The sequence below is a fragment of the Microtus ochrogaster genome, chromosome 8 (genome assembly GCF_000317375.1).
Source record: "Microtus ochrogaster isolate Prairie Vole_2 chromosome 8, MicOch1.0, whole genome shotgun sequence".
Classification (NCBI taxonomy): domain Eukaryota; kingdom Metazoa; phylum Chordata; class Mammalia; order Rodentia; family Cricetidae; genus Microtus; species Microtus ochrogaster.
In genome coordinates, this window is record NC_022015.1 from 31,700,886 (window position 1) to 31,721,376 (window position 20,491).

The following is a 20,491-nucleotide window of genomic DNA, read 5'->3' on the forward strand; positions in this document are numbered from 1 at the left end:
AAAGCAAAAGACGACAACGGCTCCATGGGGCTATACTACGAGATCAAGGAACCTCTGAAGGTGCACTCTCATGCTAACGGTGCGCAAAAGCTAAGAAAGATCCTGGGGCAAGAGAGCGTGGGAAATGGGCAAAATTACGCACTCAGGTGCTGGGCTCCAGATGCTGAAGACTCAGAGGCCCCGCCTGCCCACGGCCGAGCGCTCTCTATTGGCAGATTCACGGAGGTACCGAGTTCCCGTTGGTTCAGCAGTGGGAAGGGCCCGGGCCTACGAGCAGAGAGTCCAGCCGGCCGCAGAAGCCAAATCTGAAGCCCTTAAAGACGCAGGGGTGCCGCGTCCTGGCCCTTAATACAATTCGAGAAGGCCGCCTGTACCTGTCGGTGGACTATTCCAAGACACTCTTTCCACGGCCCGCAGCGACTACGCGGTTCCAGCCTCGAGACGGCTCGCGCAGACGCAGTCGGCGCACGGTGCGCCCCCGGCAGCCCCCGCGGCACTGGCCGTCGGAGGAGGCGGAGGGGGATGACGTCATCCAGCGGGGCGACGGGCATTGGGCGCCATTTTGAAAAGGGAAAAAATTCCCTCCCCGGCGGCAGCGGGAGCGGCGGCGGGAGCGGCGGCGGCGGCCGGGGCTGAGCGCTCGGAGCGCCTCGGTCGGCCGCGCTCGGCTGGGCGCGTCCCGCCCGCTCCATGGCAGGTAAGGGCCGTGCGCGAGCGGGCGGGTGGACGGACGGTGGTGGGACGGGGCGGGGCCGGCCTGACGGGCGCGCTCTGTTGCAGGAGCCGGAGGAGGCGGCTGCCCGGCGGGCGGCAACGACTTCCAGTGGTGCTTCTCGCAAGTGAAGGGCGCTGTCGACGAGGACGTGGCGGAAGGTGAGGTCCGACCAAGACCCGGGCGCAAGGTCACTCTCGGCCGTCGGCCCGGATGCGGCGGCCTTTGCCTGCCTGGCCGGCGCTGTCCTGGGAGACCCTCGGCCGGCCGGCGGCTGAAGAGAGGGAGGGGCGGCCGTGGGGAGCCGGCTGGGGACGCCTGCGTGGGGAGAAACTGCAGTGGAGGCCCGCCTCGCGGGTCTGTTGGGGAGACGGCACTGGACGCTAGTCTCGGGAGGCTGTGGGGAGATGGCCGTGGACGCCGGCCTCGGGGGTCAGTGGGCAGATGGCCGTGGAGGCCAGCCTCGGAAGGCTGTGGGGAATCCGAGGAGATTAGGCGGGAGACACAGATCAAGGCATGCGGGGTAAGGTAGGCTTGTGGCCACAGGTCTCTGGAGTCTAGGGTGTACAACTGTCTTGATTGCAGGCCCCCAGAGACTGTAGGGAGACAGGGCTGTAGACGCTGAGATTGAGCTAGGAGCTGGTACTATAGGATGAGATGAGGCCCATTGGGGGGGAGGGGGGGAGGCGGTAATGGTCCTTAGTCTTGAGGCCCTGTGGGTTGAATCAGGTCTGAGACACTGATGTAAGGGCCCATGTAGTATAAAAGGGGACCATGGACTCTGTTCTCCTTGACGCTTGTACAGGGAAAAGGAGATCCATGTAGGGTTATTGGTTTCTGGGCCCCTTCGGTGTGAGCCTGGACTCTGAGACACTGGCTGCTCCGGTGCTCTCCCCGGTGGCCTAGGTGTGCCAGGCTGCCCGATCCTGTCTCGGGCCAGATAGACACTGGTCTTGAGCAAGAGGGACTTACTTGGCCATGAGGTCTCCTGAAGCTCTGCAGTAGTGGCGTTCCACTGCTTAGTGTTTTCTCTTCCTCCACTGCTCTTTCAAAGTCACTTCCCCAGACTGCGTTCTAATTTTTGTTTTAGTTTGGTTTGAGTTTGTTTGGTTGAGAAAAAAGTTCTTGGTGCTATAGCCCAGGCCTTGAACTCCAAGGCAATCCTGTCTGCCCCCATCCTGCCCAAGTGCTGGGATTTCTCAAGGACATACTTTTCTCCTCTGCAATATTATTTGTTTATATTGTGTGTTTGTGGGTGTGTTCGTGACCCTACACAGGTTGAGGTTAAAGGACAACTTGTCAAGAGTTGATTCTTAACCAGGTGAGTCCCAGGTGACTTTACCTGCTCAGCCGTCATACCATCCCCTCCTCCCCACTTACTCCTTCAAATTTACTTGTTTTCTTTTTTGTTTTTGTTTGTTTTTTGAGACAGGGTTTCAAGTAGCCCAAATTAGCCTCACACTCCCTGTGTAACTGAGGCTGGCCTTGAATTATCTCCCCACACGACAGCCCTGGCTGTTCTGAAGCCAGGTTTGTACACCAGGTTGCCTCAAACTCTGCCTGCCTCTGCCAGAAATTGAAGGTGTCAACTACCTGAGTGCTAGGATTGAAGGCGTGCCCTGCCACACCCGGCCTTGGCCTTGAATTCTTTGGCGCGTCTTTCCCCTAGTCACAACCTTTGTTGTGGGTCAGTAGGCGGGGAATTGAGGGAGCTTGAGGGTCGTGGAATAAAACCATAGAGACCTGAGCATTAATGTTTTATGTCAGTCCTTGCAACTTGTTCAGCCATCTAATAGGCATGGACCTTTCACGTTGTTTTAAAAGGAGTCTGTTCATCCACCCACCTTCCTTGCCACCAGCAGCCTCTACTCGGGTGTCCTGTCCTGCTTCTTGTTTCCCTCCCTCGGTGTCTCGCTTGACTCTTGACCCTTGAACTTCTGGAGGCCTATGGTCCCAGGGGACAAGACCAAACCAAGTTGTCTTGGCCCATAACTGCTCTCCGAAAGTTGCAGAGGTACATGGTTTGAGATTGAAGCCAGATGACTTTTATGTGAAGTAGTTTATTGATTTTGTTTCTTCTGTATTGTCATAAACTATATTACTGTGTTTCATTTTGCATGTGCCAAGTAGGTGATAGGTCAACCTTTCTCCTGTGATTTATTGTAACTGTGGTAATAATGGTGAGTCAGCCTTAATTTCTGGTTTCTGTGTGGTTTTATTTTTTTTAACTGATAGGTTAAATGAATTTATACTGACTTTATAGAAAGTTTAAATTTATAGAAAATGGCATTCTTCGGCCGTAACACACACCCTTAAATCCCAGCACTCGGGAGGCAGAGGCAGACGGATCTCTGTGAGTTCAAGACCAGCCTGGCCTACAAGAGCTAGTTTCAGGACAGGCTACAAAGCTACAGAGAAATCCCATCTCGAAAAACCAAAAAAAGAAAGAAAGAAAAGAAAGAGAGAGGGAGAGAAAATGGCATTCTTTCCTATAGAAATCTTGGTAGAAATATTTTGTTGCTCATGTTAAAACTGATTAGATTTTTTGTGTTGTGTTTTAAGTTTTGTGGGTTTTGTTTGTTTGTTTGTTTCTAGGCAAGGGTTTCTCTGTAGCCCTTGCTGTCCTGGAACTCTGTGTTCCTGAGTGGCCTTGAGCTCAGAGTTCTGCCTGCCTCCACCTCCCCAGATTAAAGGCTGTGTTCACGTACCACCTCTGCCTGACTTTTTGTTGTTGTTTTGTTTTGTATTTTTTTAACCCCTATTTTAAGTAAAACTTGAATTTTAGTTGGCACGTCTTTTGAATGTGTGTATAATACTGTGGTAATTACCTGTATTTTTCTTTTTAATTGTATGTTCTGTGTTTTAATCCAAATACTTCTTAGTCCATCATTTATAATATTGTTTTTATCAGACGGAACTTTGGTGTTGTTTGAGTTATCAGTGATGGTTTAAAAAGGCAAAGGTATTGGAACTAGGACTTGTAGCAACAAGAATCACTACCTCAGTCCTATCCAAACTCAAGCTTGAAGAAGAAATGTTAGTGAGCGATAATTAGAAGGTGGCATTTCAAGGGGTTTATTTCATGTGCTGATGCCTGGATTTGAGAACCTAAGGTATGGCCAGATTATCTGTTGAAACTTGTAGCCTATGAGGTTTTTTGTTCAGCTCTGCAAAATTCCATGTAGCCCTGCTCCTGGCTTGTCTTTCTGCTGTCCTGGCCACAGATAGATGTGTCCTAGAGATTAAGTCTGAGGTCTTCTGACCTGGCAGGCAATACCCAGAGAGCATGAGGGACAGAGGGCAGGGTGTAAATAGGCAAGATAAAAGGGGCTTTTGTTTCTTTTTGGTTTTGTTCTGTTTTTAACCTAATAACCTCTGATACAATATTGAACTGCATACACTTTATTTTTATGTGTATAAGAATTAGAGCAGGCTGGAGAGATTGCTCAGTGGTTAAGAGCACTTAGAACCTTCCAGAGGTTCTAAGTTTAGTTCCCAGCAAATATAATGGTGTTTCACAACCATCTATAATGGGATCTGATTCCCTGTTCTGGCACACGGGCATATATACAGACAGAGCACTAATAAACTAATAATACATAAATAAATACAAATACAATAAAAAAAACAATTTTCTGTGAGTCAGGTCACCATTTCTGCTCAAAGTCATGGTTTCATTGTGTGGTCTGTGAGTTTCATAGACCCGCAAATGGAAGCAAGCTGGGCGCGCAGGAAAATTAGTAATTGTCCTACTGTTGGCCAGATGGGAGCGTGGCTGACAATAGTGATTGGCTTTTCTTCCCGTGTTGGAGAGTAGACTAGAAAGGAAGAATCAAAATGGCAAACTCTGGGGACTTACAAGTACTAGGCTTTAGTTACTGCTTTGGGGTTGGTTATTTGGGCAGATTTTGTGATGTGCAGTGACTCACAACTAGCTCCTACTCTATCCCTGAACTTGGTGAATATTACATGACATTACAATCTTCTGTGTGTTTGGACTTGGTATACTGAGTTCTCAAGACTAGAGACTGGCTGCTAGCTCCCCTTTCCTAGGCCTTGCACAGGATCTAGTCAAAATGCAGTAATAGCTAACATTAATGAGTGGTTTGTGTGCCAGAAATTGTGCAGAGGCACTACCTGTGCCAGTTAACTTTACCTTTACCCATCTGAAATGCTGCTCTTCCCAGTTTCAGATGTACAGACAAGGCTCAGTCAGCTCCATAGCCATACCAGAACAGAGTGAGGGTGTGGAATTATGCTCCCTGTTTCCAAAGCCTGTGTGTGCCTTGCTGTTCTGGGAACCAGTTTTACCTAGTGCCTTGCTGTTCTGGGAACCAGTATTAGCTAGCCCTGGGGAAGCCCCTTGTGGAATCTGTCCATTTAGCAGACATTGTACCACTAGCAGTTGAAAACACGGGGAAACTTCATGCTTTAAAAAGGAATGCTTATAGCCTGGTGTGGTGCACACACCCCAGCACTCTGTGAGACGCGCAGGCAGATCTCTGAATTCAAGGCCAGCCTAGTGAGTTCCAGTTTAGTCAAGACTACACTGAGAAACCTCTTCTTGGAGGAGTTGGGTGATGCTTATCAGATAAAACAAGGTCAGTAGTAAAAAGTTCAAGTGTCTCCTCATTTTCTCAAGCTTAACATCAAAAAGTAAGCCTCACAGACAAGTAGTACCTGGAGCCCTATAAGACAGACTACTTTTTTGGTTTTTTTGAGACAGGGTTTCTCTATAGCTTTGGAGCCTGTCCTAGAACTAGTTCTTGTAGACCAGGCTGGCCTCATAAAGATCCACCTCCCTCTACCTCCCAAGTGCTGGGATTAAAGGCGTGTGCCACCACTGCCTGGTGCCTGGCTACTCCTTTTAAAACAAGTTTTCAGTCACCTCACAGGGAACCTGAAGGCCTCTCCTTTTTTGTGTTTGTTGCTTTTTCAGAAGAAACTGATGAAGGAGAGGAGAGTCTTACATTGAATTTGGTGTTTTTGAGCTTCGTATGACAAGATCAACCAGTGGGATAACAACTAGTTTCATTTCAGAACTTGAAATTTTAAGTGTCTTGTCTTTGTTTAATAACTTTGTTGTAATAATTTATTTTTCTTCATTTTTGTCATTTCTACACCTTCCTCAGCCTCTTCCAATTCCTCCTATAACCCCCACTACCTCTCAAATACTTGACCTCTTTCTTTATAACTGTTACAGACACACCCACATACATAAGGAAGAATAAATACAACCTATAGAATCTATTTAGTAGTGTTGCTTTTATGGGTGTGTTTAGGACTGGCCACTTGGGGTTGGATAACCTGTTTCTTTTTAAACTATATTTGGAGAGCAGACGTCAGAAGACAATTTAGGGGAGTGGTTCATATGAGTTCCAGGAATTAAACTTGGTTCATCAGTTTTGGTAGCAAGTACCTGTCCACTGAGCTATCTTACCAGCCCTGTCATTTCTTAATTAATCCATGAGGTATTGCTTTAACTTCAATGTTAGCTTTTTTTGTTGTTTTTTTGTTTTGCTTTTAACCTAAGTTAAGGTAAAGGTCTATGTGCTTAACTCCAGGGTGAACCCTGGTGACTGATTATAAGTGACTTGGCAAACTGGGTGATCCCGCATAAAGAGAGAAAGAGAGGCCCTCCTTAGTGATCATGTGGTGTTTTGAAAGAAACCTGGAATGTAACAAATGAAGGGAAATTGGGCTAAAGTCAGAAAGTAACTATGTTTCTTTGAAGGAAAAAATCTCAGCCCTACAGTGGGGCGCTGCTGGTTAATCCCAGCACTCAGGAGGCAGAGGCAGGCAGATCTCTGACTTCCAAGCCAGCTAGGGCAGTTAAGTTACACAGAGAAACCCTGTCTCAAAACCAAAAAAAAAAAAAAAAAATCATAGATAGTTAAATGTGGGGAATGTGGAGATATTTAATCACAGTCTTTATGTGTTAGGATTGATTCTGCATGCAGAAAATGGAAATTGGTGATTATCATGGTCTGTGTATTTTTTCCCTTTCTTTTTCAGTGGCACAAGGTGTTTGGGAAGTTGAATTATTTCCTGTCTAAGTTCTGCACACTGTTGCAGCGTTTTCATTCTGCCTGTAGGAAAGTGTGTCAGGGAAAGCATCAGTGAAGGAGTGATCCAGTAGTAGTAAGTTTGCAGTGGAACTCAGCGGGGGGGGGGGGGGATCAGACACCTCCTCTCCCTAAGATCCCTGCAGTTCTTCTTCCTTACTGGGTCAACCACTTGAATCTTTAAAGTTAGCTCTATGATCAAAGAGTTGGCCTGGTCACAGTTACATAATCAGGTGTAGTTTCCAAGACTGTGTTTACCATTAAATGAACACTGTTTTTAGTCCTTGATGTGGAATTTTCTTTTTAAAGGGAGATCCTGGGTTCGGAGTGTGTTCAGCAGTTACCAGTTGTGAGGGCCCTGCTGAGCCTTGATTGTCTAGAAACCACAACAAAAGATTTATGATCAGAAAAGTGCAGTATTTTTGTTACTGGTTACAGTACTAATCTGGATGTTAAATAACCAACTTGAAATATTTGGATGTAACTGTATTTAAGCAGGGGTTCCTTTTCCCCTCTGCAGTCTATTGAATCCTGTCTTCTGGACTATCGTCTTGACCTTTTTTCGCTGTTAACCCTGTGGTGTTGCGATCCTTGCGTCATTGCTCCTCCTTCTTCCTGTTCAGGATTATTCTTTTCCTGTCTATTCTCAACAGGCCACTGATCCTTCTTATTCCATCACATTGCACCTTGTTGGTAGATCCCTGCTCTAGCTGCTCTTCAAACCTGCCTGTGGACTGTGGCCTGTCCTTTTACTTGATGTCATGTTGGGCTTGTGTCTTCAACTTGATGCCACTCAGTACAGAAAGGCAGGATGCATGGAAAGGCATTGTGCATAGATGTGGGTACAAACCCTGTTTCCATCCTCTTACTAGTTCTGTGTCAGCTTAGCAGAATACTTCTATTTCCCCATCCAAAAAGTGGGGACTTTACCCATAATGAAAGTCCTGGGAAATCAGAAAACATTGGCAAGCAGGGACACACAGCTGGTTCCTAGGGTTTACCATAGAGGAGCTGACCCTGTGCTGCTGTGGGAGGCATGGGGAAGGAATAGTGGTATAAGGCTAAAGAAGTCAGCACAGTGCACTGAAGGGCTGCCCATGGTTGGCCTGGGAAGTGCAGAAATGAAGTTTAGTCAGTGGGTAGGGCATTGCATCCTTGCTAGATCTAGGATATGTAGAGAACCAGAGAGAGTGAGCACTGCACAGAGGAAGGTAGAGGTGGAGGGGAGGAAATCAGGGCATGAGAAGAAGAAAATTATGTGAGGTAAAGAGTGCTTTGTGGAGAGGCTGGAGAGCTGCCTCAGTCCTTAAGAGCGCTGGTTGCTCTTCAAGAGGTACTGAGTTTAGTTCCCAGCACCCACATGGTGGCTCACAGCCATTTAAAATGGGATCCAAAGCCCTCTTCCAGCATTCAAGTGATGAACATACAGACAGAACACTCACACATACATACATACATACATACATACATACATAAATAAATAAATAAATAAATAAATAAATAAATAAAATCTTTAAAGGCTGGAGGGGGGGAAGGGCTCAGAGATTAAGAGCACAGACTACTCTTCCAGAGGTCCTGAGTTCAAGTCCCAGCAACCACATGGTGGTTCATAATGATCTATATTGATATTTGGTGCCTTCTTCTGGTGTGTAGGAATACATGCCAGAACACTGTCTACATAATTAATGAATGAATAAATCTTTTTTAAAAAAAAGTTTTGTGGAAAGGTATAAGAAGCATGGCTTTCTGAGATGTAAGAGAATCCGACTTGGGCCTTTGGCAAGCAGAAATGCTTAATAACACAGTAACTATATGAGACTGGCTGTGGGTGGAGGAGCACAAGTTCTAGGGAGAAAATCAAACTCGGGAATTTGTATAGGTTTCCACAAAGAGCCAGATGGTAATAGTTCAGGCTTTGCACTCTGGACTGTCCTTTCACTTGGTCTGACTTTGTTTGACAGTGTCCTATGTCATGTGTTAGACTTGTCTCTTCAGCTTGATGCCAGTCAGAGTACAGAAAGGCAGGACACATAGAAAGGCATTGTGCATCAATGTGGGGACAAACCTTTACTTGCTGACCTCAAACCTTCTTACAGAAGGAAAGTAGCTGCAGCTCATCAAAAGGACCAGGCCTGCTGCTGCTCAGGTAAAAGTCTACCTTGCTGACTTCACTATAAATCCTGATTCTCAGACGTCTTACTGGAGACCCAGAAAAGCCTGTGTGAATTAGACCTGTCAATATTTACTATATCTGAAACTAGAACAGCTTAATTTTTTTTAAACCATCAATTAATATTTTTTTTATTTTTTTAATTTATTTATTTATTAAAGATTTCCGTCTCTTCCCCGCCACCGCCTCCCATTTCCCTCCCCCTCCCCCAATCAAGTCCCCCTCCCTCCTCAGCCGGAAGAGCACTTAGGGTTCCCTGACCTGTGGGAAGTCCAAGGAACCCCCACCTCCATCCAGGTCTAGTAAGTTGACCCAGAAAAGCCTGTGTGAATTAGACCTGTCAATATTTACTATATCTGAAACTAGAACAGCTTAATTTTTTTAAAAAAAAAATTACTGTTAATGAAAAAAATTATGAATTAGGTTTAATGAAAAGAATGCTATTTATTGTCTTACACTTAGAAATTCCTTTAAATGCTTATTAAGAGACAACTGGTCCTCAGATCTGTTACCAGGTTGGGTCTGTCACAGTTGGTTGTTGAAGTTCATGAAGAAAATTTGACTTCAAAGTGTAGTTAGCAAATGGAGACGCGATTACTCTTTCTAGGGAATGGTGGTTGTTCTACTCCTTAGTTTGGGTTTTGTTCTTTAGCTGTACCTTGGTATCTGGACCATCAGGGTTTGGTTTGTGTTTGTTTGTTTTTGAGTCAAGGTTTCTTTGTGTAACCCTTGCTGTCCTGAAACTCTCTCTAGACCAGGCTAGCATTGAACTCACAGAGATACTCCTGCCTCTGCCACCTGGCCATCAGGGAACTTGTCGGGTCAGGCTCCATAGTTCTTGCTCTTGTGGAAATGGGGCTTGGGACCAGCAGCAGTAGATAGAAGCTCTCCAAAGTTTAATGTATTTTTGAAAACCTGGTTTTATTACTGACGACAGATTTTATTCATACTTTTCTCTGAAGTAAAAGACTCACTTCTCATTTTCAAAAAATCTACCACATGTCAAAGTCTGAATAACCAACATTGGTAAGTGGTTCCAAATGAAGATAGCATTCCGTGGAAACAATGGCAATGAGGTGCTTTTCCTGGAGACAGTTGTTTATGAAGAAGTAGCAAACAGGCTTTGTGAAAACACAGAAAAGGCTGGCTACAGTGTGGGAAGCAAGTCAAGTCAGAAGTTCCAGTCAGTGTTCATGGGGGACAGTCCTAAGGAAAAGTGGCTCCTTCCCTTTTCTTTGGTCACATGGATGTCCTGCAGAGCTTGAGGAGTGCTACTGCAGCATGGTGCTGGGCTGCACGCCTGTGGCCTCTACTCATCTACAGAGGGCAGCAGTGGTTCAGCAGATCACAGATCTGTGGAATTGTCAACAGAGCTTTGACCCTTGGGGCCTCCAAGGGTTCCTAAAGGTTTCACAGACCAAGCTTGAGTCCCACTGCCGTGGAGGAAGCTAATAACAGTGGAATGACCAGAGCAAGGCAGGTTTGAAGAAATCGCATCTTCTTGTCTGGCTAGATTTTATTGTTTTTGTTCCAAAACACAAAAATACAGTGTTATTTATGGAAAACCAAATGGTAGAGCTGCAGAAAGGCTAAATGAAGCCTCTCTTGGTCCTCCCACTGTCCTTGGAATCCCTCCTAGGTCACCACCTGTAATTAACAGTATAGATATTCTCAGCCATCCTTTGTACTTATCTATCTGTTTATCGTTTATGATTAATTTATTTATGAGCAGCAGCTCCTCGTGGACTCCTAAATTCTGTTTGTGACTTTCTTACTCGTGTGTAATTCGAGTTTCCCTTGGCAGGTAGTTTTGTGTTTGACTCCTGAAATCCTGGCCACAACCCTTAGCTATAATTGCTTCATTAGTGTCATTTCACATGTAAAGAAATTGATTCCCAGGAAGTGTGGGCAGGTCACTTTTGGCTGCTGCAGAGCTGCAATTGTTCCAGTCAGGATCACATCTGTCCAGATGTGTTTACCCACTGTTTGTGCTCAGATATGCTAGACCACCGTTATCTGTGGCTCCAGTCATTCTTCATGGTAGCTAGCTGCATTGTATTTTGTATATAGATGTCTAAGTTAGCATTTCTATTATTGTGAAAAGACACCATAACCACAGCAACTCTTATAAAGAAAACATTTAGTTGGGGTGACTTGCTTATAGTTTCAGAGCTTCAGTCCATTTTCATGGCAGGGAGTATGGCAGCATGCAGGCAGACATAACAGTCGTATATCATGCAGGCAACAGAAAGTCGACTGAGACTCTGGGTGGTATCCTCAGTGTAGGAAACCTCAAAGCCTACCCCCCCACCTCGTAATAGTGCCACTTCCTATGGGGACCAATTACATTGAGACTACCACAGTAGGTGACCTCATTCATCAAACTGTACTCGGTACTACAAGTATTACCATAGTACAATATTGTATGTCTTGTTCATACAAGATTGTACCTTTAGACATCAACCCACTGAGAAGTAGGCACGTATCAGTAACTATGTGAAATGGTAAAAATTCATTTGCTTAGCATTATAGAATCGCTCTTTGCTTATGTTTAGAGGGCAATTGGCATCTGTGTAAAAAGATGAATCCCAGCGAGGCACGGTAGCACACTTCTTTAATCCCAGCATTTGGTGGGAGCAGAAGCAGTCACTGAGTTAGTTCAAGGCCAACCTGATAAGTGGAGAAGAGTTCCGGGCCAACCAGGGCTATATAGTGAGACCCTGTCTCAGTAGGGAGAAAACCCAATAATAATTAGGTAAGTAAATAAATAAAATAAAAGACATGCAACCCCGTGGTTCCATGTAAAGGAATCCTACAAAAATGTGCTGGCATTTCACCAAGAAATACTTTGCGGTCGTAGAGCCTAAAAGCAGGGAAACAGTGAACTGGTGAGAGCAACATGGCATGTTGAGTGACAGCACTTGCCAATCAGTGAGCCTGTAAAAACTGGCAAATACCCAGGTCAGGGTAGCACTGGCAGTTAACATATGTCACATGTGAATGAAGATGGGGGTTGCCATTGAGAAGGTCTTTGCTTTTACTTTGCTGCACACCAAGATGCCTTTCATTTTACAAATAGCAGCTAAGCAGTGGCAGGTCTCCTGTGAACTGTTAGTGAAGATCTTTGTGGACTGACAGTCCATTTTTCCAAGGCACACTGGCATTTGTAAATTGTTCTAGGCCGCTACTTTTTCATGTTTGAAATTAAGGTTTATTTTCTCTTTTAATTACCCTGCTCTGGGCTGGGTAACTAGAACAATAAAACAGCTGTTTAAAAAGCTCATTGTTGATAAAAGCGGGTGGTGGTAGCACACACCCTTAATCCCAGCACTTAGGAGGCAGAGGCCAGCCTGGTCTACAGAACAAGTTTCAAAACACCTAGGCTACACAAAGAGACCCTGTCTTGAAACAAAAAAACAAAAAAAGTTGAGTTACTTATATAAATGGAATCTCTCGGTTCTTTTGTATATAGGAACCCGGGCTGAAGTACTGATCGCTTGTCACATCTTGATGTACCCTATGTACTTGACAGTAAAAACACTAGTAGTGATGTAATGATAGGAATAATGCAGGCACCCATATATCTTCTCTCTTGTTAACTCTGACCCCCATAGTGTATTCTGTGCCACTGTGTATTTGTACCAGAAAGAATGGAATTCAAAATTCAGTAGTTTTTTTTTAAAATAGTTTACATCATGAGAATGTTTGTGTGCAGGTTTCTATGGTTTAGGTAAAATACTGCGAGTGGGGAAAATTTTAATGAGTGAAAAAGTAAGCGCTGTATATTTTACTTATTTTTCAGATACTAGAGGTTGAACCCAAGGCTTCAGACATACCAGACAAACATTCCATGCTGAGCTACATACACCCTCAGACCTTTTTGTTTTTATTTTGAGAAGGCTCTTGCTGAATTGTCAATAAGACAATTCAGCCTTGTTTCTTGGATCCCAAGTAGCAGGAACTATGGGTGTGTGCCCCTGTCTTGAGCTAAATTATCACCTCAGATGTTTGTTTGTTTGTTTGAGTCAAGTTCTCACGTGCCACCACCTTCCAGCAACAAAAGACTTTTTTTTTTTAACCCAGGACACAAGAAGTGATTATGATCTTAATACCAAAACCCAAAATAATCCACACCCTAGGTCAAGATAGTAGTCACACCTTAGTCAAACCCTTGTCAGTACCTTCCAGGAGCAAGAGTAGGCCTGCACTCCCTGACCACCAGTCAAGGTGGAACAGATCCACTCCTGTGGGCTCCCAAAATCAGTTTTACTACAATGTTTGTTATTATTGAACTAATTTGTATGTCTTCTTATATTTTTATTTCTCCTGAACTTAATGGTTACCTCATACTTTTATACAAAACTGGTATCCCAGCCGAGCAGTGTTGGCAACGTGCCTGTAATCCCAATACTTGGGAGGCAGAGGTGGGTGAATCTCTTGAATTCAAGGCCAGTTTGGTCTACAGAGTGAGTTCCAGGACAGCCAGGGCTGTTACACAGAGAAACCCTGTCTTGGGGGGGAAAAAAAAAAAAAGCCAAAAAAAAAAGTTCCCCATCTCAATTTTTTTTTCTGCCCTCATTTTGCCAAATTGTAACTTTTTAAGATTTTATTATTTGGGTGTATGTGTGTATGAGCATGCCCTCAGAGTGTCAGATCCTTTGCAGCTGAAATCACAGGCAATTTGTGAGCTACCCCACATGGGAATCACACTCTGGTGCTCTGAAAAAGCAGCAAGCAGTCTTAACCCACAAACCATCTCGAGGCCAATTAGTTTGTAGCATCCAGCACTTTTTGGTGGATGGATTTGACTTTATATGTTCAAAAATATTTTTATTCCTTCTTCAACCTTAATTAAAACATGACTTGGTATAGAATCTTAAGTAGAAATTAGTTTTTCATTGAGTTTTGAGGCTAGTTATTTATACCTCTACCCACAACCGAAGTGTGGCCGTCAGACTCTTCCTCTTGTGTGGTTGGAATGTTTCCTACTCTGGAGGATGGCCTTGTCCAGCATCTGTGCCTCAGTTGTGTGGGCTCATCAGCTCTTCAGCCTGCAGACCTTTGCACCTAGGAGACTCTGGTCCTGACCCTCTGATACTCTTCTTTCTCTCTCATCTCAGAACTGTCAACTGGGCCATAGCCACTGGAACACACCCTCCAGCTGTGTTTTCCTTTCTGTTGCCCATCTCCTTTTGCCTCGCAGTTTTTAGGATGCTTACATTTCAGGTAGAACTGCCTTCTAGTCAGGCAGGAGTGACAGTAGCTGCCTCCCAGCCCTGGAGCTCATCCTAGATGTGACAGGTTGTCTGTGCCCCCAGGAAGACACACTAACATGGTAAGTGCTTTTAGTGAATGGTGGTCACTTTTGGTCTCTTATTAGTGGACTTCTGTTCTTAATGTTTTCTTTGTTTGGTTGTCTTTTTTCACATCTGAAGATCCTGAGGTGTGTGTTTTGTTTTAAAAGTAGAGCCACTATGAAGACAATGTGAACAAGTGGTCTTGGAGGACTGACTGTCTGCATTCTGAACTTTAGCGTTTTAGTGGTATCCTGGGGTGGGGGTGCTACATTGAGGTCACCCAGCATCTCAGGAACAAGAAATGGGACTAGCCCCAGGAAATGCTTCTCTAACTAGACTATCTGGCCTTGGAGCACAATAGCTGAAATTGCCTCAGTGGAGTACTGTGGATGGTCAGAAAGGCCTTCTGTAGCAGCTGGACCACCACTTTTACAGTTAAGAACCTCAGTGGTCTCTGACACCACAGTGAAGTTGCAACCAGTTCTGTGTGAGCACTCTAATAGGCAAATTGAATAACCTCAACAAAGAATATAATTTAGAAATTGATCGGTACCCTGTGTTAATACCATGTTTATGATTTTAACATTGGTCTCCTATTGTAAAATGGCATTCATCAGAATGAATTGAGGTTGATTATTTAAATTTTACTGGTTTTACAATCTGTTCACATTTCATGTGTGCATTTTAGCTTTCGAGCTTATTTAATCTTTACAAAGAGTGTTTCCATCTTTAGGATTGTAATGGTCTTTCCTATCCCTTTAAGAGACAAGCTCCGCCCACACCCTTTCCCCAATTACCCCTCCCCCTTCTCCATTCCCCCTCCACCCCAGTCCACCACCTAGGCAGGCAGATCTTCCTGCTTGCCTGCAGCTGGAGTCTTTCTTTTCCATCTCTACCTCTCTCCCTTCTCCCCTCCCCCTCTCTGTCTCTGTCTCTCTCTCTCTGTTCTGCTCTTCTCCCTACTCTTCTCCCTCCTCCCCTTCCCTTTTCCCTCCATAACTCACTAAATAAATAATTCAACCTCACTTTGCATGGCGTCCCTATCTGCTGTCTCACCTCACCTGCCATGGCTGCAGCTCCTCATGGAACTGGCTGCCCTGCCACACGGCTCCATCCCTGGGACCTGGCTGCCTTGGTGGCCCGCTTGGCCCCATGCCCGCTGCCACCACTCAGGGAATGGCACCATTTTATTTTTACCATTACACTCATGCCTCTGCTTTCCAAGAGCTGAGATTACAGATATGAGCCTCCAATGACCAGACTGGGGTACTTTGATTAGCGGCATACACTTCACTCCTGCATTGAACCCAGTGTTTTGTGTATAGCAGACAAGTGATCTACCAATTAGCCACAACTCTAACCTATTACCCTTAAAATTCTCAAAATAATTTAGTATGCTTGAATGAAATTAAAATTTTTTCTATTGGTCTAAAAAAGGACTAAATCTGTGTCTTTTATACCCAGAGGATAGACACTTACATAATTAATGATGTTTTAGCTGTCAGTGATTTTCAGCTTAATTAAAACAAACCAAATCTTTTAAGAGAGGAACTCCCAAGTCTATCCAGTGCTGAGAAATAATTTCCATTAAGTCACAAATTATGTACGATCCTTGTTATGGTTTAAGTAAAAATGCTGCAGGTTCCCTGAAGGGCGCAGTGGCAGAAATGCTGCATATCCCCGAGTGGCAGCAGTGGGCAGCAGGCCACAGGCCATGAGAACATGCCGCAGGTCCCCAAGCAGTGGTGGGTAGCGGGCATGAGACCACAGCAGCCCACCAAGGCAGCCAGGTAGGCAGGGAGCCACATGGTGGGTGAGAGTACTCGGAGGAGCAGCCAGTCCCATGAGGAGCTGCAGCCCTGGTGGGTGAGAGACAGATGGATATGGATAGGCACACCATGCAGAGTGAGGTTGGATATTTATTTAGTGGTCTATGGAGGGGGAAGGGAAGGAGAGAAGTGGGGAGGAGAGTGGCAGAAGCTACCTCTGAAAGAGACTCAGGTCTGCCTGCCTTGGAGGTTGGGGGAGTAGGACTGGACAGACCGTTGTGATGAGGATTAGGAGTTCAAGGTCAGCCTGAGCTGTGTGAGACCCTCTCTCAAAGAAATGAAAAATATAGTCCAGTACTTAACCAACTGAAGCATTTTGAGGAAAGTAGCCCCCACAGTGGGATCAGCATATGGTCAAGTCAGCTCTGAGATGTCTACAGGAAAACTACTGGCAGTTACTTGATTAGTACACTGTGCAGTGTTAAGAGTGTTCTGTCAGAAACAGACAGATGCATTTCTGCCTTTCCACTGTGTTAGAGTTTTTTGAATAACAATAAATTCACAAGGTGTAGTAGTTTCATTGGTTGCAGTTTGCCAAATAATCCTGTTTTCTTTGACAGCTGAGATAAACTGGTTCTTTTGTTCCCATTGTAATTACTAATATTAACACTCAAATCATGCATTACGCATCATTAGTAATATCTCTATACATACATGTAGGCTACAGAGGTTAAAGAGGCCCTAGCAGAATTCAGGAAGTTGCAAAGAAGCCTGGGAAGCAGAAGCTGGTGGAGAGGCAAAGAAGCAACAGATCATACTCAAACAGGGGCCTGCTGAAGATACTGCCACCACCTTAGGATCAGAGTTAAGCTGCAAAAGTGAGGTTTGGGGAGGCTGGAGACGCAAAGTATAGAACCAGATCCAGGTAAATATATGGGAAGATGGTTGATGGCAGGTCCAGACGGTACTGGGTTGAATGGAGAGACAGCAGTTGGAGCAGGTTACATCATAGACCAGGCCGACCTGAAATCCCTGAGGCAGTCAGGAGTTTTCTGCTTTTGGGTGCCTTGGTGCACACCCAGGTGATCAGATGACAGGTTGGTATGGCCATCGCATCACAGTGTAAGTTGCCTACCTCTGTATAGGTTCCATTTGAGGGAGCTGCACCTTTTCCCCAGTCTGGAAATGCCAGGCTTGGCTTTCCTGGTGATGACTTAATATGCTCTTGTGCTTCTGTAGTCCTCATTTACTTTGATAAATTTACAGGATGGCACCCTTTCTACTTTTTATCAGCTCAACTTGAGTCTGTGGATGGTACCAGGCAGATGGTGTTTGTTTACAGTGTCCACCCAAGTACAGAGTTTTCCTACATTCTCATAATGGAATCAAATACTGCTTATAAAATGGAGTCTCTTGGGATGGGGCATAGCCTAAAAAGATCCAGGTCTTTGGTTTTTGTTTTTAAAAACAAGGTTTCTCAAAAATCACTTTTCCACAGTAAGGAGTAACTTAGAGCAGGACACAGTTTGATCTCATCTTACAATTCTTAAGAATTGCATCTATTCATTTGGGAGTTCTTAATAGTGGTTTCAACCTTTGGTTGTTCTTACTTGTAGAGAAGGTGCTTACAGCTGTGTTCTAGTTGCCTTTCTGTTGTGACAAACACTATGACCAAAAGAAACTTGAGGAAGAAAGGGCTTATTTCAGCCTATAGGTTATAGTTTATCATTGAAAGTTACCAGGGCAGAAACTTGGGGGCCGGGGAAGCAAAACGAGACCCTGGCAACTGCCATCCCTACCCTGCCTGCCACCACTACCTAGAAAAAAGAAAATGCTTTACAGTCTGGCCACAGGCCAATCCGATTGAGGCAGTTCTTAGCTGAACTCCCTCTCGTCATGTAATTCTAGTTTTTTGTTGACAGTTGTTACTGACCTGAAAAGCTGTAGAGTATTTATCTCTGCAAACTTCCTACTTTAGTATAGTTTGGGGGACAGAAACACAAAGATCTATCTACAACATGACTGGCCTCAAGGCAACTGTAGAATTGTAGTAAATCAGCTATCCTACCGCCACATGAACTACAGAGTCCATCCACAGGATATGCCCAGACTGCCTCAGATTGTCTCCGGCCTTGTTGTCATTTAGGCAGCAGGTGACACAGCTGAAATGTGTAAGACTATCCTCCAAATATATCTCCAGATCTACCCTAGATCCTTTTTTGGACGATACGACAGCTTCTCCCCCCACCAAGGAACGGAGCCTATTTCTTTCCCACCCCCAACAGGGACACACGCCATTCATTTGCTCCAGAGACTCTTGCCACACCTTAGAGCTGGAGAAGAGCTCCTATTTCAGTTTGCTGATCTTGAACAGGGTGGCCATGGTGCCTGGGCTTACCCAGCCCACAGCTGCAGTTTCTTAGCTGTAAGAGTGAGCTCCCAGAGTCGGAGCTCCCTTGTAGCCTCTAATGACTTATCAAGGAATCTTCCTGCTTCTCACATAAGAGGCAAGGCCAAACTCCACCAGCAGCTGCAGTGAATGTGCGCTGCCCAATCTTGGCCACTTTCTCTTCAAGAGCAGAGGACGGAGTCTGCAAGGTTGAGTGTGATACTACACTACCAGGCCAGCAATGCTACCCATGACTGATATAGGCCTTGCAGTGAACTTAGTGACTTCAGGGACACCCATAAAGACACAGAGGAGACACTGGGCCATGGAACATATTTTTTTGTTTGTTTGTTTGTTTTCGAGACAGGGTTTCTCTGTGGTTTTGGAGCCTGTCCTGGAACTAGCTCTTGTAGACCAGGCTGGTCTTGAACTCACAGAGATCCGCCTGCCTCTGCCTCCCAAGTGCTGGGATTAAAGGCGTGCGCCACCACCGCCTGGCGGGAACATATTTCTTGACCTAATGTATTATAAGTCCTGATTGTATTATATTCCTGATGTGGAATATTTACTTAATGATGCAAAGGTGTGTTGCATTCTAACTCTGTGAAGCTGTGTTACTCTGCCTGTCTAAAATACCTGATTGGTCTAATAAAGAGCTGAACGGCCAGTAGTGAGGCAGGAAAAAGGCAGAGAGAATAAATGGAAGAAATCTGGGGAGAAAGGTGGGAACAGCTGAGAAGAGAAGGAAAGGAGGATGCTGGGGACCAGCCACACAGCCAGCCATGGAATAAGAAGGAAAGAAAAATACAGAAATAGAGATAGGTAAAACCCAAATGCATAAGGTAGACAGGATAATATAAGAAGCTGGCTAGAAACAAGCCAAGTAGAGAACGAGAGGAGAGAAAACAGCTACAACCTACTGTCTCTAAACACCAAAGAACTTTTTCAGTGCTTATTTTAATTGGTCTTTGAACCCATAATCTTTACCTCTGGTGAACCTACTCAAGACTAAAAATTTTTATGTATGTATGTCTTAAAAAATTTTGAGGATTCTCACTGTCTCATTATATGAATGATACTGATAATAAATGGTACAGGACACTGTACAAACTGTCTGTAGTTTGTACAGAGGCTAGCTGAGTAATATAACTGTTTTGATACTTACACTTCTTTATTTCTGTTTTAATACCCGTGCCTTCTGTTATTATTGTGTAAGAATCAAATTTAGGAAGCTGGAGAGGTAATGCAATGTTTAAAGAGCACTGACTTCTCTTGCAGAGGGCCTGGACTCAGTTTCCAACACCCACATGAAGGCTCACAACCACTGTAACTCAAGTCTCAGGGAATATGCCACCTTTTTTGCTATCTGAGTGTACTACATGCATGAGGTACACATACATGCCTTCAAGCAAACGTTCCTGTGTATTAAAAAATATCATTTATTTATATAAAGTATTTTAAAATTAGGTACCATTTTTTAATAAGCCCAACCAGGGTGCTTTATGTTGTTATCCTTAAAAGTTATTTTCCAGGGCCAGAGAGATGCCTCAGCAGTTAAGAGCACTGGCTCCTCTCCTAGAGGTCCTGAGTTTAGCTTCCAGAAACCACATGGCTCATGATCATCTGTAATGGGACCTGGTGCCCTCTTCTGGCAGAAAGGTATACATGAGCTCATGTACGTTAAATACATACATACATACATCTTAAAAATAAAAATTTCCTGCCGAGTGGTGGTGCCACGCTCCTTTAATCCCAGCACTTGGGAAGTAGAGGCAGGTGGATCTCTGTGAGTTTGAGGCTACACAGAGAAACCCTGTTTCTAAAAACCAAAATAATAATAATAATTTTTTAAGATCATATCCTACTTTTCAAATAAAAGCATTCCAGTCTAGACAAGTTTGTGTATGCTAGGACACCAGGTATTGAGTCAGTGAAACCAGACCTCCAGAGTTCACATGTACTGGTGAACTCTTTTTTTTTTTTTTTTTGGTTTTTTTTTGGTTTTTCAAGGCAGGGTTTCTCTGTGGCTTTGGAGCCTGTCCTGGAACTAGCTCTGTAGACCAGGCTGGTCTCGAACTCACAGAGATCC

At 44.6% G+C, this 20,491-nt stretch overlaps 2 protein-coding genes across 7 annotated transcripts in view; one reads left to right on the forward strand and one right to left on the reverse strand.

Moving 5' to 3' along the window:
* The window catches only part of LOC102000511 (MAPK-interacting and spindle-stabilizing protein-like), a 12,872-nt gene extending 12,424 nt beyond the window's left edge, over positions 1 to 448 (reverse strand). For 3 of the 6 annotated variants that reach the window (XM_026781118.1, XM_026781121.1, XM_013347987.2), the window contains exon 1: positions 143 to 448. The gene's annotated coding sequence lies outside the window, so the exon portion shown is untranslated. The remainder of the gene's footprint in view (positions 1 to 142) is intronic. The other 3 variants (XM_005351434.3, XM_005351433.3, XM_026781119.1) reach the window with 1 other exon arrangement.
* A 165-nt stretch (positions 449 to 613) lies between these two features.
* Ppp2r2d (protein phosphatase 2 regulatory subunit Bdelta) overlaps positions 614 to 20,491 on the forward strand; it is a 29,727-nt gene continuing 9,849 nt past the window's right edge. Inside the window, exons 1-4 of the mRNA XM_005351436.2 lie at positions 614 to 697; positions 781 to 878; positions 4,192 to 4,222; positions 17,096 to 17,135. Coding sequence (XP_005351493.1) covers positions 691 to 697; positions 781 to 878; positions 4,192 to 4,222; positions 17,096 to 17,135 — 176 coding nt within the window. The 5' untranslated portion in view covers positions 614 to 690. The remainder of the gene's footprint in view (positions 698 to 780; positions 879 to 4,191; positions 4,223 to 17,095; positions 17,136 to 20,491) is intronic.